This window comes from Mus caroli, unplaced genomic scaffold (genome assembly GCF_978045245.1).
Source record: "Mus caroli unplaced genomic scaffold, Mus_caroli_1 scaffold_9, whole genome shotgun sequence".
Lineage (NCBI taxonomy): Eukaryota > Metazoa > Chordata > Mammalia > Rodentia > Muridae > Mus > Mus caroli.
Genome location: NW_028227264.1, coordinates 58,698,854 through 58,713,749, shown reverse-complemented (window position 1 = coordinate 58,713,749; position 14,896 = coordinate 58,698,854). Strand labels below are relative to the sequence as shown.

The window sequence follows — 14,896 nt, the reverse complement described above, 5'->3', positions numbered from 1 at the left end:
TGAGGATGCCTGCCCAGGGAGGAGTCTTCCAGCTGCATCAGGTTATACACAAGCCATCCCCGGAAAGAGAGGAGACAGTGGTCAAGATAAGAGATGTCATGCCATGAGTTCTCCTAGGTTCCTCCATAGAGATGGACCACAGATGTACACATGTAGGTCAGTGCCCACATAACAGTGCCCTGTCTCCATCATAACAGGACCACTTCTGATCTATACAGGCCAGTGCACATCTCCTGTAGACCCTATTTCTTCCCCTCCATGGTCCTAACAGGTAACAATGCATCCCATGAATGCCACAAAAGCCTCTGGAGGTGCCACCAAGGTACTCCATGGAATATAAAAAGAGAGGAGCTTCCCTGGTCCCGAGAGTCTGACTGTTCAACCAGAAGCCTTCTCATTGCCTGAGGAAGTACTGGGTATTCAAGGTACCCCATTGAGTCTAAAATTCCTTCAGGGTTAACATGTTCATCTGTCCTGTCTCCTCTAACCTAGACCAGCCTTCCTTAGACTGCATCCTTGTGTAACCTCTCCCCCCACTCCTCCATCTTACCCTAGGAATGGCTCCTAGCCTCTAAACACCTCCCATGTTCCAGAAGGGTCTTTTCCCAACTCAGATCCACCAAGCCACCTGCACCTTGTCAGAACTCCATCTGTCTGGAATTTATTACCAATGCATTTTCTAACAGGCTCTATAATAAGATATTAAAGACTAGAACTGCATCTAGCAAGCATTCTATAAATATTAATAATGTCTTTAGAGATGGCACCTAAGCAGAGATGGTAGCGGGTTTGGCTGGATTTGGTCAAGGGTACAGAATTCATCTAGCTCGGGAGAGTTCCCCATGATCACAGGAGGTGTGAACCTTCTTTTCTTTCTCTCTCCCACCTGTCTTTCTACCATTTTTAAAATGTCCCGTCTTTTTTTTTTTTGAGACAGGGCCTCCTGTAGCCCAGGCTGGTCTTGAACTTGTGATTCTCCTTCCTCAACCTCCTCAGTGCCTAGATTATAGCTGTGTACTACCACATCTGGATTTATGCTATGCTGGGAATAGAACTCAGGGCTCTGTGCATGGTAGGCAGGCACCCTACTCACCGAGCTACATCCCAAGCCAGGTGTTTTCTTATGTCATTTCCTTTCTGTAAAACTTTCCCTCCATGGTGTCTTTTTATCCTCCTGGTTTCTGGCCCAACAACTGTGTCCCTGACTCCTTCAATGCCATCTTCTCCTCTGGTTCTCTTTTCCCTTTGGGCCCCAGCTCTGTCTCTTTCCTTGTCCCCAACCCACTCTTCTTTTTGTCTGTCTATCCTTCTCCTTCATCTTTCTCTCCTTTCTCTTTTCCTCTCCAACCTTCCACCCATTGTCTCCCCTTCCCCCTCCCCCTCTCCCTGGCAGTGTATGGCTCCCCCCCCCCATTACTCTGTTCCAGTGAGCACCCTAAGCCACCTCCAGAGAAGCCCGGAGTGGAATGTAGCTCACCCTGCACGAGAGAAGTGAGCCATTCATCATTATTATTAACGAACAAGATCCCGAGCACGGCAGAACTTTCCCGGAGTCTATTCCCTTGTCACCCCGAGGAGTAGCAACAAGATTTATTTGTCTCAGAATTGCACAGGGTGGCCCATTTACAGCAGGCCCATCACAAGTGATGTGGCGCTTAAATGGGGACTGGAGGAGGCAGAGGCCTGCCCTGCCTGTGACCTATGTGGTATGGGCCATTTGCTCAAAGGGACAGCCTGAGGTCTGAAGGGGATGAGGGCTATCTAGCCATCTCTCCAGGTGGACTGTGACAAGTGCCAGATCAGGCTGATGCTTGTTCACTTTGTCACCTCCCACAGCCGTGCGAATCACCGCAGTGATCTGTGTAGATCTGCATGTTCAAAGGCATGTCCAGGGATAGTTAACAAGATTCTACTGCCAGCGTTTACTAGACCATTCATTCTTGACTTAGTGCCTCCGAGCGCAGTCTGCCCGGGACCGGTGGCCTGGTACTTGGCTCTCTGTGCTGACTGTGGGTGCTAAAAGGGGAGAACCCCAGCAGGAGAGGTCGGGGAGCCAGTGGCAGTGTCTGAAAATAAGGAACACATGCCTGATGCATATTCTAGGGCTGCGAGACAAAGAGCAAGAAGGTGTCTGACCACAAACGCCTTAGAAGGCAGGTCCCACACGGTGGCCAAAGGGATGTGTGAAGACCAGTATGGGAAGGACCAGTATCGTCTCCTGCCTCACTTAGATGGATGTTCCCCTCACTTGCCCATGCCCATCCAATCCTAAGTGGACCGCAAAGATCTTTCTGTTGAAATTCCCTTAGTGAATTGATTTAATTTCTGAGACCCCCATCTGATTGGCCTGTATAGGTCAGGTGGTTGGTTACTCCTGCACCAATCAAATGCATCCTGGGACTGAAGTTGCTCTGCCTTTGGCCTGGCTTCACCTCTTGAGCAGAGCTGGGGAGAGAGGGTGGTGTAGGAGGCTCTTTGGCTTCTGTGGGAGGTTAAGAGAAACCCGTACAAGAGCCAAAGCGCCTGGTCTGCTGTCACCCATCAGGAGCCGTGGTGAGATCTGGAGCAGAACCTAATACCTCTCTAGCCTCACTTTTTTCACCCGTCAATAAGGGAACTAACTGGCCTGGATTATCCCGAAGCTTCATTGAAGGCCGTACATCCAGAATGATCTGAAGTGAGAACGGGCCTTTTGGATTAGGGACCTCCCTGGCTTCAGACAACCCTGCATCATAGGTCCCACTTTCTCCTCCTCTGACAGGCTCTGCACCCCTGCAGGGTCTCCTTGGGCATTTTCCCAGTTTTTGCAGAAACCAAGAACCAATACACAGACAGGTTTTCTATTTGAATTTTTAAAAATTGGAACATTTATTTGCCTGCATGCGCGCGCGTGCGCACACACACACACACACACACATACACACACACATACAGAGGACCACTGTGGGAATTGGCTTTCTCCTTCTATTATATGAGTCCGAGGAATGAAACTTAAGTCACCAGGTATGGCAGCAAGTGCCTTTATCCACTGAGCTATCTCTCCATTCATAAGATACCTGTCCAAGTTCGTGATGAAATGTATGTATAGGCCACCACCATCACCCCCTTTAAGTATGTGGGGACAGCCTCTCATCTCTCCCTGCCTGTGGTGCTATTTCACTGATAGAATAGTGGTGTTAGGCAGTGGCCATCTATTGAGTGTTGTTGCATGCTGCCATGCGCTTGGTCCAGCAAAAAGCACGGCCTTTTATTCACATCTCAGTTCAGGTAATTCTTTCTCACATCATCCTTGAGAGGCTGTGCTGTTAACAGTTCCATTTTATACAAGAGGATGTGGAAGCCAGACGAGGTAGTGGGAGCCATGCCTGCGGTCTCCTGGTGGAAAGAGCTGGATTCAGAAGTTAGGGTTCTGACTCAAGGTCCGTGCTCTGAGCCTCCAGGGTTCACTGTCTACAGGGACCAGATGCGCCCAGCCCCTGAGAATCTGCTCGTGCTGAGCCTGCAAGTCTGTGTACCTGTCTGTGCGCTCCATGGAGCAGCATCTGGTGCTGGGCAAGCTCCAGCCTTCGTGCTGATCCTCCGTGGAGTGGAGCGGGGCGCCTAGGGCCTGAGATGCAGGAAGTCAGCACTCCTTTCTCTCCAATGCCTGTCCATTCTAAGTTTATGAATGGCTCTTTGCCAGGGCCATTTAAAACCTATCCTGAGTTACGCAGAAATTAAATAGCTTTTCACTGTATGAGACAACCCAAGGTCAGTTACAGATGGGGCTCTTCTGCATCCTCTTCCCCTTCTCCAGTGTTAGCTCGGCCTCACTCTCCACTCCCAAGAGCTGATGTTCAGAGAGCCTGAGAGCCTTTCCTAGACCACGAGGCAAGGACAGGTGAAAGGTCATCTATCTAAAGTAAGGCCTCAGGAGCTGGCGACCGGTGGGGCCGTATTGCTGAGCTGTGTGCTGTATGAGGCTGGCGTCTCTGAAATGTGTCTGGATACTTGTGTGCTTCAGAGGGGCCTGGGGAGGCTGAGGGGACATCGTGGGGGAAGTCTGGCTTCATTGGGTCCTGCACCAGGGGAGCTCTGTCTTGCAGCTGTAGATTTGCAGGTGACTGTGATCATCAGGGCTCCACCGGAAGAGATCTTCTTAGGTAGCCCCAATAAAAGTGTGTCAGTGAAGTGTCCACTTTCAAGAGGGTATTGTATTAGTCCATGTCCAGGACTGTGGCAGAGTACCCAAAGGCTGGAGAGACAGAATAAGAGGGCTGGAGAAATGACTCAGAGGTTAAGAGGATCTTCTTCCAGAGGTCCTGAGTTCGATTCCCAGCAACCATATGGTGGCTCATAACCATCTATACTGGGATCTGATGCCCTCTTCTGGCATGCAGGCAGAATAAATATAATAACTAATTAAAAAAAAAAAGAAGAAGGCTGGAGAAATGGCTTCCTACATATACAGGAAGACCTGAGTTTTCTCCCCATCAGCAACAATGTAAAGCTTAAAAAAAAAAAAAAAAAAAAGATGTGGCCTCATGTGACTACAATCCTGGGGCGGAGGAGGCAGAGGCAGGAGGATCGTAGCCAATCTACCTGAAAGTATCAACTCCAGGTTCAGTGAGGGATCCGGTCTTAAAGAATAGAAAGTGATTGAGGAAGGCACTAGTCCCAGCCTCTGCCCTTCCATGCGCGCGCGCACACATGGGTACACACCGGGACTCAGGTGCACACATCACATCCAAATGTGGCCACATAGGTAGGCATGTGCATGTGAAGAGAGTGAAGAAAGAAATTGACTTAAAGGAAGGGAAGGTTTATTTGGGTTCACAGCCTAAGAGGGTTCTGCTCATAGCTGCTCGGCCTGTGGTGACTTAGGACATCATGGAGGGAATCATGGGCTTTGAACTCTTGTACTCACTTCGTGGTGGTCAAGAACCAGGAAGACGGGGAGGGGACGAGAGGGAGGGAACGTGAGAAAAAGCAGTACCTAACTTCCTCCTTGGCGCCACTTCCTAGAGGCTCTTCTGCCTCCCAGTAAGTAGCACCCCAGGCTGTGGAGCAAGGATCTTTGAGGGATACACACGGGAAATCTAATGGGTGGAAGAAGATAAGGGCAGGCCAGGAAGGGATACACTGCCTTCTGCAAAGGCTCCTTGGGAAGGGGAGGAAGCACTGTTTCAGAGCTCCGCCTGGTGGGCGGGGCTACAGGGTGGGCGCTAGAAGAGTGGAGCCTGTATGTACTCAGGCTTTCTTCTTCCCTCTGAGCTCCTGCCAGCCCCACTCACACTCCGGGTTGGTAATCAGAACGCCGTAAACAAGTTAGTTGAGGTCTGGCGCAAACAGGCTAGGCAGAGCAGGCTATCTATCCTAAGGTACGGAGGCAGAGCAGCCTAAACCAGGGTGGGGTGGGGAATGGGGGGGGGGGTATGTGGGAGATGGGATGGTGAGGGGAGGTGGGGCAGACAGGAAGTGCCCAGCATGGTGCCAGTAACACTTACTGTGTTTCTTGAGACCTCCCTGTCCTGCCCTTAGGTGGCCCTGCCTGTACAGTACAAGAAGAGATCTGATAGGACAGCCATAGCTTCTTCCTTCTGGGCACTTACAGGCTCCAAAGTTTATATTAGTAAAGCTGTAGGTCTGCCCTCTTCACACTGACCCAATGAGATAGTATTATCTTTAGCCTACGGAATGAGGAGGAAGGAACAGAGAGCTTAAGTAACTAACCCAGAGACACACAATGAGGCTGGGATTCGATGTTCTGGCCATGCCTGAATGCTGGAAGTTATCCACTCTGGCCCCCAACAGACTTGCTTCTCTTTGAAGGGAAAGAAGCTAGGGTGGGGAGAGAGGTGTGTAGGAACTGCTGGGTGGGGCAGTACAAATGACTCCAAGCATCTAGGAAATGCATGAAGGAAATGCATGAGGACCAGTCTTCGTGGGATGTTCTATTCCAGAGCTACTGGGGAGCCATAAATGGTGAACAGGAGAGGGGCTTCCTCTTGCCTGTCTCCTGTTCCCATCAGCAGATTTCTGGGGGATATCCCAGTAGCCCCATACTTGGTGGCCAATAAAGAAATGACCAGCTTACGTAGGACCATAGCAACTCAGTGGCTGTGCTCTCTAGAAGCTCCAGTTGGCACAGCACAGCCAATGCCAGGGTGGAAGGGAAGCCTTTGATGTAACTGTTGGGATCATGTGCCTAGCTAGAATCAGCAGTACTTGAACCCAAGGCCTTGCTCACCCACCTCCTCGCTGTAGAGCTTTAGACCAGCTGCCCTCTCTGTGCCCCCCCCCACCTCTCTGCAAAGAGCCTCATCCAAGCGTCTTTTCTCCAACATGTCCAGAGCTTTCTACCATGTAGAGAAATCTCCACAGCCAATGATGAGCCAGTGCTGCGGAGATGAGGGTGGATGGGTGGGTGGTACAGGCAGACATTCGGAATATAGCGCCTAATGCTGCCCTTGTGCCCTTGTGCTCACAGGTGTTTACTGCTTAGCCTGTGTGCCAGACACCATCCAAGGCAGGGCAGACAGGGCCTGTGGCACTACAGGCCGTGAGGGAAGGGTGAGAACTGGCCGAGGCGAACGGACAGGGATGGTGAGTTACAGAAAGTAGCATATTAACTGTCAGTTTGCGGCCTTCTTGAGGAATGTGGTAACCCGTCTCAGCCTCGTGAGGAAGTGGCCTTAACCAGCCACCCTGAATCAGAAGGGGACAGATTTGCATATTCATATAGATCAGACCAGTAGGCTTCCTGGAAGGCTTCTAGGAGGTGGAGGCAGGTGACATGCTGGTGACATGCTGTCAAGACCTGGGGATGGCATGAGGTGCCCCTCCCCTCGGAGCCTCCAAGGCACCCCCCCTCAACCCAGGTACACACCTCCCACTTTTGCCCTTGACCAGTCCCCACAGGCAGCTTCCTAGTGACCCTCCAGGGCAATCCGCTGCAGCTTGGGCAGCCAAGGGGACACTGGACAAAGGAAGCGAATCCACTAAGAAATGGGTTTGGGGACCAGAGGCCCCTCTTCCAGGACTCTGGGATAAGCAGGCCTTCTTAGGAGCCAGTGCTCTTACGGCCACCAGGAGGCCATCAAAAAGGGGAAAAGGGAAATCATGCATTTTACATTCCTCCAAACCCGCTTGGAATGGAAATGACAGGCCGGTCGGTTGGCTGCAGGGGCGAGGTTAATGGCCTTTGCGGGGCGGCTGTGGAGGCAGCTGCTTCTGATGAAGTGAGACTCATCCTCTGGTTTCCTTTGCTCTCTCACCCAGAACACACCAGTGGGGACACCCATCTTCATCGTCAACGCCACCGATCCTGACCTGGGCGCGGGGGGCAGCGTCCTCTACTCCTTCCAGCCCCCCTCTCCATTCTTCGCCATCGACAGTGCCCGAGGCATAGTCACCGTGATCCAGGAGCTAGACTATGAGGTCACGCAGGCGTACCAGCTCACAGTCAATGCCACGGTGAGTCGCTGCCCTGGGCCTCCGGTGCCCACCTCCTGCCTCCCCTCATCTGGAAGGAAACAGTATTCCAAGGAGACTTGATTTAGCTCCATGCCCCTCATGATTTACAATCAAGAATCTGATCATGTTAATAGTGACAGGTGGTGTCATTATGTCTCTGACGTTGTTCTTAGCCCTCAGATAGACTATCTAGTAGCCTTCAAGAGGACCTACCTACTAGTACTGTTGAGATGCCCATTTTACAGATGCCCACAAGAAGACTAAGGCATAGGGGCAATTCAATGGATCGCCTAAGTCACTCCTGTCCCCAGCTGCAGAGTTCATACCAGCAACCTCCTTAGGAGGGTTGGTGCAGGTGCCTCTGGGACACAGACCAGGGTTATCAACTCAGCCGTGTCCTGACATCATTCAGCAAGCAGGGATAGAACAGTCCAAACCTGCTGACAAAAACCCCATAGCATGATAATGCTTCCTCACCAAAGAGTATCCACTGGGCTAAGCCTCCTGCCCAACCCCAGGGAATTGCAGGGTGAGTCGGGGAAAGGAAATTTAGCCCATTTTATGTATGTCAGCATTGAGACTCCCACAGTCGATGAATAGTGGGGAAGTAAGAATCCAAAGCCAGGTTGTTTGACTCCCGGTCCTGGGCTCTGGCTGCCACATCCCATGTCCAGGTGTCTATAGGTCTCCAGCATGCAGGTAGGCCTTTGATGATAGCTGTTTGTAAGGAACCGAAGGCTAGGCAAGGCATATCTTAAACAGAGTCCTAGCCCCATGTGTCCTCACTCCAGCTGACACCTAAGAACACAGCAGCATCTTCAGTGGCCTGCAAAGCTACAGGTGACCCCACACTCCGTTGTCCATCCTTCATATCTGCTTGTAGAGCTCAGGCTAGGAGCAAGCCGAGTCCTGAGATCCTTTCTTCCTCAGCTCCACTGGCTTTGACCCTCAGTACCCAGTCTGGCTGCAGAGACGGTTCCTGCCCTGGCCCTGTGAGGCTGCAGAGAAAGCCTTTGGCTTTGGCGCCATGTGGCAGCAGAGTTAACAGCTTACCCCAGACCCCACGTGGCAGCTGACATCTCAGATTCCTGGATCTAACCTGGGTTGAGGGTTGAGAAGTGGAGTTTTTCCCTCCTGCTTGGTGGAGACCTGGAGAAGCCCCCAGAGCCAGGAAAAGCAAACTTCTTGCCTGACTCTCTGGGAGGTCCCTGCTGAGGCATCTTATTTTCTCTCCTCGTTATAGATGAATTCCCTAGGAAGACACCAACATAAAAATAAAATAGAATAAAACTGACTTAGGGAGTGGAGAGGACTCAAAAGTCTGGGACTCCCCTTTTTGGCCACACCTACTCCCAACTTCTGTGCCTCTCCCCTTCATTACACCTGGGCCCAGAAGCATGCAGGTGATTGCTTCCATTCTCACTGAAGCTGCCCTATGGGATAATTGCTGCCTGGCATTCAAATGGCTTTGGGAGGTAGGACTAGACCAGAGCTGGGCTCAAGAAGGAATGTGGGTGGCTAGGTCCATCCAGAGGCCAGGCTTCTGCTGGGATGATGCATACAGTGAGATTGCTGGCAATCTACCAACAATCAGGTCCTGAGGAACCTTCCACAGGGAGGGAGGGGCTGAGACTTCCCAGTAAATACCCACCCCCCACTTACCCACTCCCCCACAAGCTGCCACCAGGGATTCCTGGGACTGGTGAATAGCCATCTGTAGCTACTGTGCACTTCCTCAACATGCTGGTTCTGTATGTGTCCCAGAAAAGGAGAAGAGAGCCACAGATCGTAGGGCCATTCCTGGGATGCATTGGCCTGATAGGCCCTCATCTGCATCCATCCCTCTTTCTTGTCAGCATGGGTTACATGCCGCAAGTATACAAAGAAATAGATTGTAACCACGGGATGGGATGGATATCAGGTACCAGGCTGGCTACTTGGTAGCAAGTGCAAACCACCAGCATCTTTTACTCAAGAGAACCAGCTTCCTGCTTGGCTCATGGTCTTTCAGGCCACTGGTATAGTGTACCACACTCCTGGTGCTACCAGACTTCCTTCCTGTGCCCACATATATACTTATCTCTTCCCTCCCATCTCCAACAATCCTCCTGTGCCCTCCCTGTCTGTCCCTGAGGTATCTGAGGGATAGCTAGGAAGTCATCTCTCCTCCCATAGACTCCATAGCACCATCTGCAGAGGGCAGAGGCCAGTCCCAGGCTTCATTCATATAATGGGGGGTGGGGAGGGGGATGTCCCAGTGGAATCAAGGATGTCCCAGTGGAATCAAGGCCAAGTTAACCTGGATAGACACAGTTACTCCTCAAGTCCCAGCAGAATTTGTAAGCCCAGGGGCCATCGGGTCTTTTACTAGAGCCCTTCATTTCATACAAAGGGCTTTGAGAATTTGTTTTACAAGCTGGAGATTGCCTGACGTGAGGCCCCAAACCAAGGCTGTTAAAGGCAGATGTTTCTACATGAAATGCCCCATACTTGGGTTCTGGGTACTTCCTCAGCAGTATAACTGTAGATAATCTGGGTCTCTCTGTCTGTCTGTCTGTCTGTCTGTGTATGTTTGTATGTGTGTCTCACTCTGTCTCTGTCTCTGTCTCGTCTCTGTTAAACCACCTAAAAGTCTAGCCTGTGACAGTGAGTGGGGTAGGGCCTACCTAGGACATGACAGTCCTTGTTATCATGGCTTTTGCTGTCTAATTGCACTGGGATGTTACACAGCCCTCGGTTTCCTGAGCATTTAGGGTCTTAGAACACAGGCTTTGGTGTTCCTTTTTCTTAGTGGGCTTCCTAGGACCAGGTTTCTGAGTAGAAGGGCTCTATATTGCCCGCCCTGTTCCCAAGGGCACACACTGCTTCCTGGAGGCCCTCAGATGGCACGGGCCCTGGAGCTCCCTCTGCTGGTTTGATTGGAAATTACTGACTAGCAAACAGAGCCCACAGAGGAATGTCTCCTGCAGGCCAGAGGCCCCCCTTAGCACCCCCTGACCTGGGATGAGGAACAATGACCCTAGAACACAACAAACAGTTCTTTTCACACCCAAGCTAGTGGTCCTCCCCCCTACACACACACACACACACTCAGGAGAGCTAGTCCTTGGCCATGGCCCTGGGGCCAACAGAGCAACCTCAGCCCAAGCCTCTACTGTAGCACCATCAGGCTCCCCTGCTTCTATTTTCTTGAACATCTCAGGAGCACCAAAGAACCTTCGTGCTGTTGGGTCTCCTTGCAGGAGTGTAAGGGTTTATGTATGTGTTGGTGGATACAGAGGTCACATACCACAGCCCTATGTATGTATGCGTGGGTGTTCACAACATCCTTCTAACCCAGGGCTGTGTGCTCCTGTTCTCTCTGTGTGTCTCCCAAGGATCAAGACAAGACCAGACCTCTGTCTACGTTGGCCAACCTGGCCATCATCATCACAGACGTGCAAGACATGGATCCTATCTTCATCAACCTGCCCTACAGTACCAACATCTACGAGCACTCTCCTCCGGTGAGCCCCGCCCCCAGCCCCAGAGCAGGAAGACAGATGCTTGTCCTGAGTGGATTCTCTAGCCCGTGCTGGGGATGGCTGTGGACTTAAGTTCAGCCAAACATCCATGTTGCTGAGTCATGCCCTCCACAGACCTGCTGCCTCCATTGGCTGTGTGTGCCACACACAATGACACAGCTTGCTTTCTTCCTGTTGTGAGACCTCTCTCTCAGGCCCAAGCTGTTCCTGGTAGCTCAAGGACCCATTTGCCCTCTTTAAGGACTCCTTCTCTTTTTTTTTTGGGGGGGGGTGGGGTCTCAAGTTCAGGTTTCAAGAAAGCTGCATGATTTTGTATTTACATCACATGTCATCAGCTTATCTTTTGATTCCTTTAGAGCAGTGGTTCTCAACCTTCCTAATGCTGCAGGCTTTTAACACAGTTCCTCATGTTGCGCTGACCCCCAATCCTAACATTACTTTCATTGCTACTTCATAACTAATCTTGCTACTGTTAGGGATTGTAATGTAAATATCTGATATGTACTATATCTGATATGCAGTCCTATGAAAGGGTCTTTGGATCCCCAAAGAGGTCACAATCTACAGGGTTAGGGCTACACAGCTGCACCTGGTCAAATGGGCTGTGATTGGGAGAAGGTCTCACAGGACAAAAATAGATCATGGTCCACCCCACAGGACCCTGGCTAAACTATGGGTGGGTGTCACTGTCTTGGAAACCACCTAACTTTGTGACTAGCATCTGCCGGTCGGTATTGTGCTTGCCTGGGATTGTGGTTCAGCAGGGACAGAGTCTTTGATGGGCATGGTGCGATGTGTGAGTTTCTATGGAATGAATGAATGAATGAATGAATGAATATAAACTCTGGTCATAGCAGCCCTCTTGTGACTCTGCCACTTAGGTCACTAACCCAGAGACCACCTCTCTCCCTCCTTTCCTAGACCCTCTCTGTAGCTCATCCTCCACGTCAGAGCTAGCCACCCCTCCCTGCTGTAGTACAGCTGATTTCTAAGCTAAATTATCAGTCAATTCTGGTCTCATGGAACATTCACATAGGAATACAGACTGCTTTGAATCCCTGCGTAACCCTGACGCCCCATCTTTGGAATGTCGACCCAGGATCCTCTTAGGTCTCCCAGCACACTGTGTCCAAGAGTGTAGAGAAGATGCTTCAGGCCACCTTGCTTATTATGCACCAGCATCATGTTGGTTGGGTCACCAGAGGAACTCTGAAGAGCCCCCACATGGTTCCAGAGAGGACCCATTCTCACAGACATCAAACTGTGGTGGCTGGTGACTGGGTGGGTCCATTAGTTATAGGGTGAGGTATTCGATCCTGCTTCATGCCATGGTCACAGTCCACGTATTTGAACCGAGCATCCTCTGAGTCTCCGTGACAATTCCTTTGTAACTTGCACAGGTATTTACATCAGGTATCAGAGCACCCCCACCCCCACCCCCACCCTGTGCACTCATTCAGTAATTTAGCCTCATACCCATCTCCCAGAGAGTTATTGGGTGCCCTGTATATACTGTCCAGGGCTAAGTATGCTACATCCTTCTTTTCTAGAGAATTCCATGGAGCAGACCATTTGCAAGTGAGTCTTCCTTCGCATTTGGTCATCTCATGACCCCTCTGTTCCATTTCATATGACTTCCTTCCCTTAGCTCAGAGACCTTAGCATGTTGCTGTGTATTCATGCTACCCATGGTTTGGCAAGTTCCTGAGAAGCTACTGTGCCCATGCTTTGGGGGCAGGGTGAGTACTTTTTCAAGGGGTGCAGCCTAGTTGAGGAAGACAGATGAGGCAGTGAGTTGGGTTCCAGCCTCTTCTAGGCACTGACCAGCCCAATAGTCCCATTGTGCATCTGCTTCTCTTAGCTCCCCCACTGGAAAAGGGATCCCCGCTTCCCCATCCCCTCCAAGCCAATCCCCACAAGCTCCAGGCCCCATGTCTCCAGGCTGCTAATCAGTTTCCATGCCTTGATCTGGATCTCCGTGTCCCTTTAGTGTGACGCGCTGATTTCGCACACTCGTTCCTTAGCTGGGTCTGGGCTGAGATGCAGCATGGCCTGTTCCATACCCCTAGGATGGGAGGACCCAGGCATCCCTCATGCCCAGCCCTCTCTCCGGGCTCCCAGGGTCCCTGTCAAGACCCTGCCCCGCCCTCCTGCCCCCCTCCCTTTATCTGTGGCTCCCAGCATGTATACTTCCCTCTATCAGTGTATCAGGCTAGCAAGCTTCATCTAAAGTGTATATATTACCTAATAAAATCCTTCTTATTTGGGATTATTGCATCAAATTTTAATTTCCTCACTCGAACAGCAGCATGTCAGCCTGCCCGTCAGCGAGGGGCCGACAGAAGGTGAAAGGCGAGGACAGGCTGCACAAATTACTGCCGGCGATGCCTATCAGCCCTTTGACTGGAATTGACTGGAATTAAGGACTGAGAAATAGGATTTTCTGCCTCAGAATCTGCTGTGGCAGCTCCCGTTGGAAGTCCCCAGTAGCCCCCACCAGCCAGCCCCCATCCTAGTAATGCTCCCCTCACCCCTCACACCTCCAAAGCAAACTGCATGTCACCTGTCACCTTTCAAGTCCTTAATCATGGCAGGGAAATGGGGGCTGGGGTGTCCCAGCTAAGCTTATACGGAAGGCAATGGAGAGTAGTCCCTGAGGTCCGGGACAGTCCAGTTTGGTCCAGAAACATGGTTCCCTCTAGTGAAGTCCCAGGTTGTGCCCCACTTCCTGCCCTCCAAGCAGAGTCCTGGTTCTCCAGTCTCTGTTGGAATGGCAGGCTTGTTCCAGGTTCAACCTTCCATTCCCCAGTTATAAGCACCCTGCTTACCCACCATACCTTGTGAGCTTCAGCAAACTCCCGAAAGCTCCAAGAATGTGTCCTCCTTGCAGGGGAGGGGTTAGGAGCATCTCTGCATACCCATCATGCCCAGCGCATGGTTGGCACCCAGGGGACGCTCACTTAACCGGTTCTTCCCCATCGGGTCCCAGCTGCTCAAGTGTAGACAAAGCCCCTTAGCTCGGGAGTGGAACCTGTCAGAGTGGGATGTTCAGTATCCGAACTAGTTGAAGGTGTTTAGAAATGTATGCATAGGGGCTGGAGAGATGGCTCAGTGGTTAAGAGCACTGACTGTACTTCCAGAGGTCCTGAGTTCAAATCCCAGCAACCACATGGTGGCTCACAACCATTTGTAATGAGATCTGATGCCCTCTTCTGGTGTGTCTGAAGACAGCTACACTGCACTCACAAATATACAATAAATGCATCTCTTTTTTTGAAAGGAAGGGAGGGAGGGAGGGAGGGAGGGAGGGAGAGAGAGAGAGAGAGAGAGAGAGAGAGAGAGAGAGAAAGAAAGAAAGAAAGAAAGAAAGAAAGAAAGAAAGAAAGAAAGAAAGGAAGGAAGGAAGGAAGGAAGAAAGAAAGAAAGAAAGAAAGAAAGAAAGAAAGAAAGAAAGAAAGAAAGAAAGAAAGAAAGAAGTGTATGCATAGTCCCAGACACAGCACTAAAGTTTCACGTGATCATGCAGCAAGTCTAGGGCCCAACTTTATAGTGTCAGTTATATTTCCTGTGTATAGGGTGGGGGGAAGAGGAAGTGTGTGTGTGTGTGTGTGTGTGTGTGTGTGAGAGAGAGAGAGAGAGAGAGAGAGAGAGCAAGCAGGAGAGTGAGTGTGTGTGTGTGTTCATATGCATGAGTCTATATATCAGTTGCTGGACAGTAGAGCCTGTTATACCCATTTCACAGATAGAAAAACAACAACTGAGAAATCCAGACTTACAGGAATCAACCCCCTAACTGCTTCTCTGCTTCTCTTCCTGTCACAAGGCGTCAGGCCCTTGTAGGCCTGTGCACCTGTCACCTCTCTGAGCAGAGCCTTGTTTCCCAGAAGGTCACCTCTTTCCCACAGCGTGAGTGCCTG

At 51.0% G+C, this 14,896-nt stretch overlaps 1 protein-coding gene across 1 annotated transcript in view; it reads left to right on the top strand.

Moving 5' to 3' along the window:
• Positions 1-14,896, top strand: part of Cdh23 (cadherin related 23) — a 383,664-nt gene that overhangs the window by 142,234 nt on the left and 226,534 nt on the right. The window contains exons 7-8 of the mRNA XM_029482781.2: positions 7,261-7,455; positions 10,833-10,961. Of these exons, the coding sequence (XP_029338641.1) occupies positions 7,261-7,455; positions 10,833-10,961 (324 nt within the window). The remainder of the gene's footprint in view (positions 1-7,260; positions 7,456-10,832; positions 10,962-14,896) is intronic.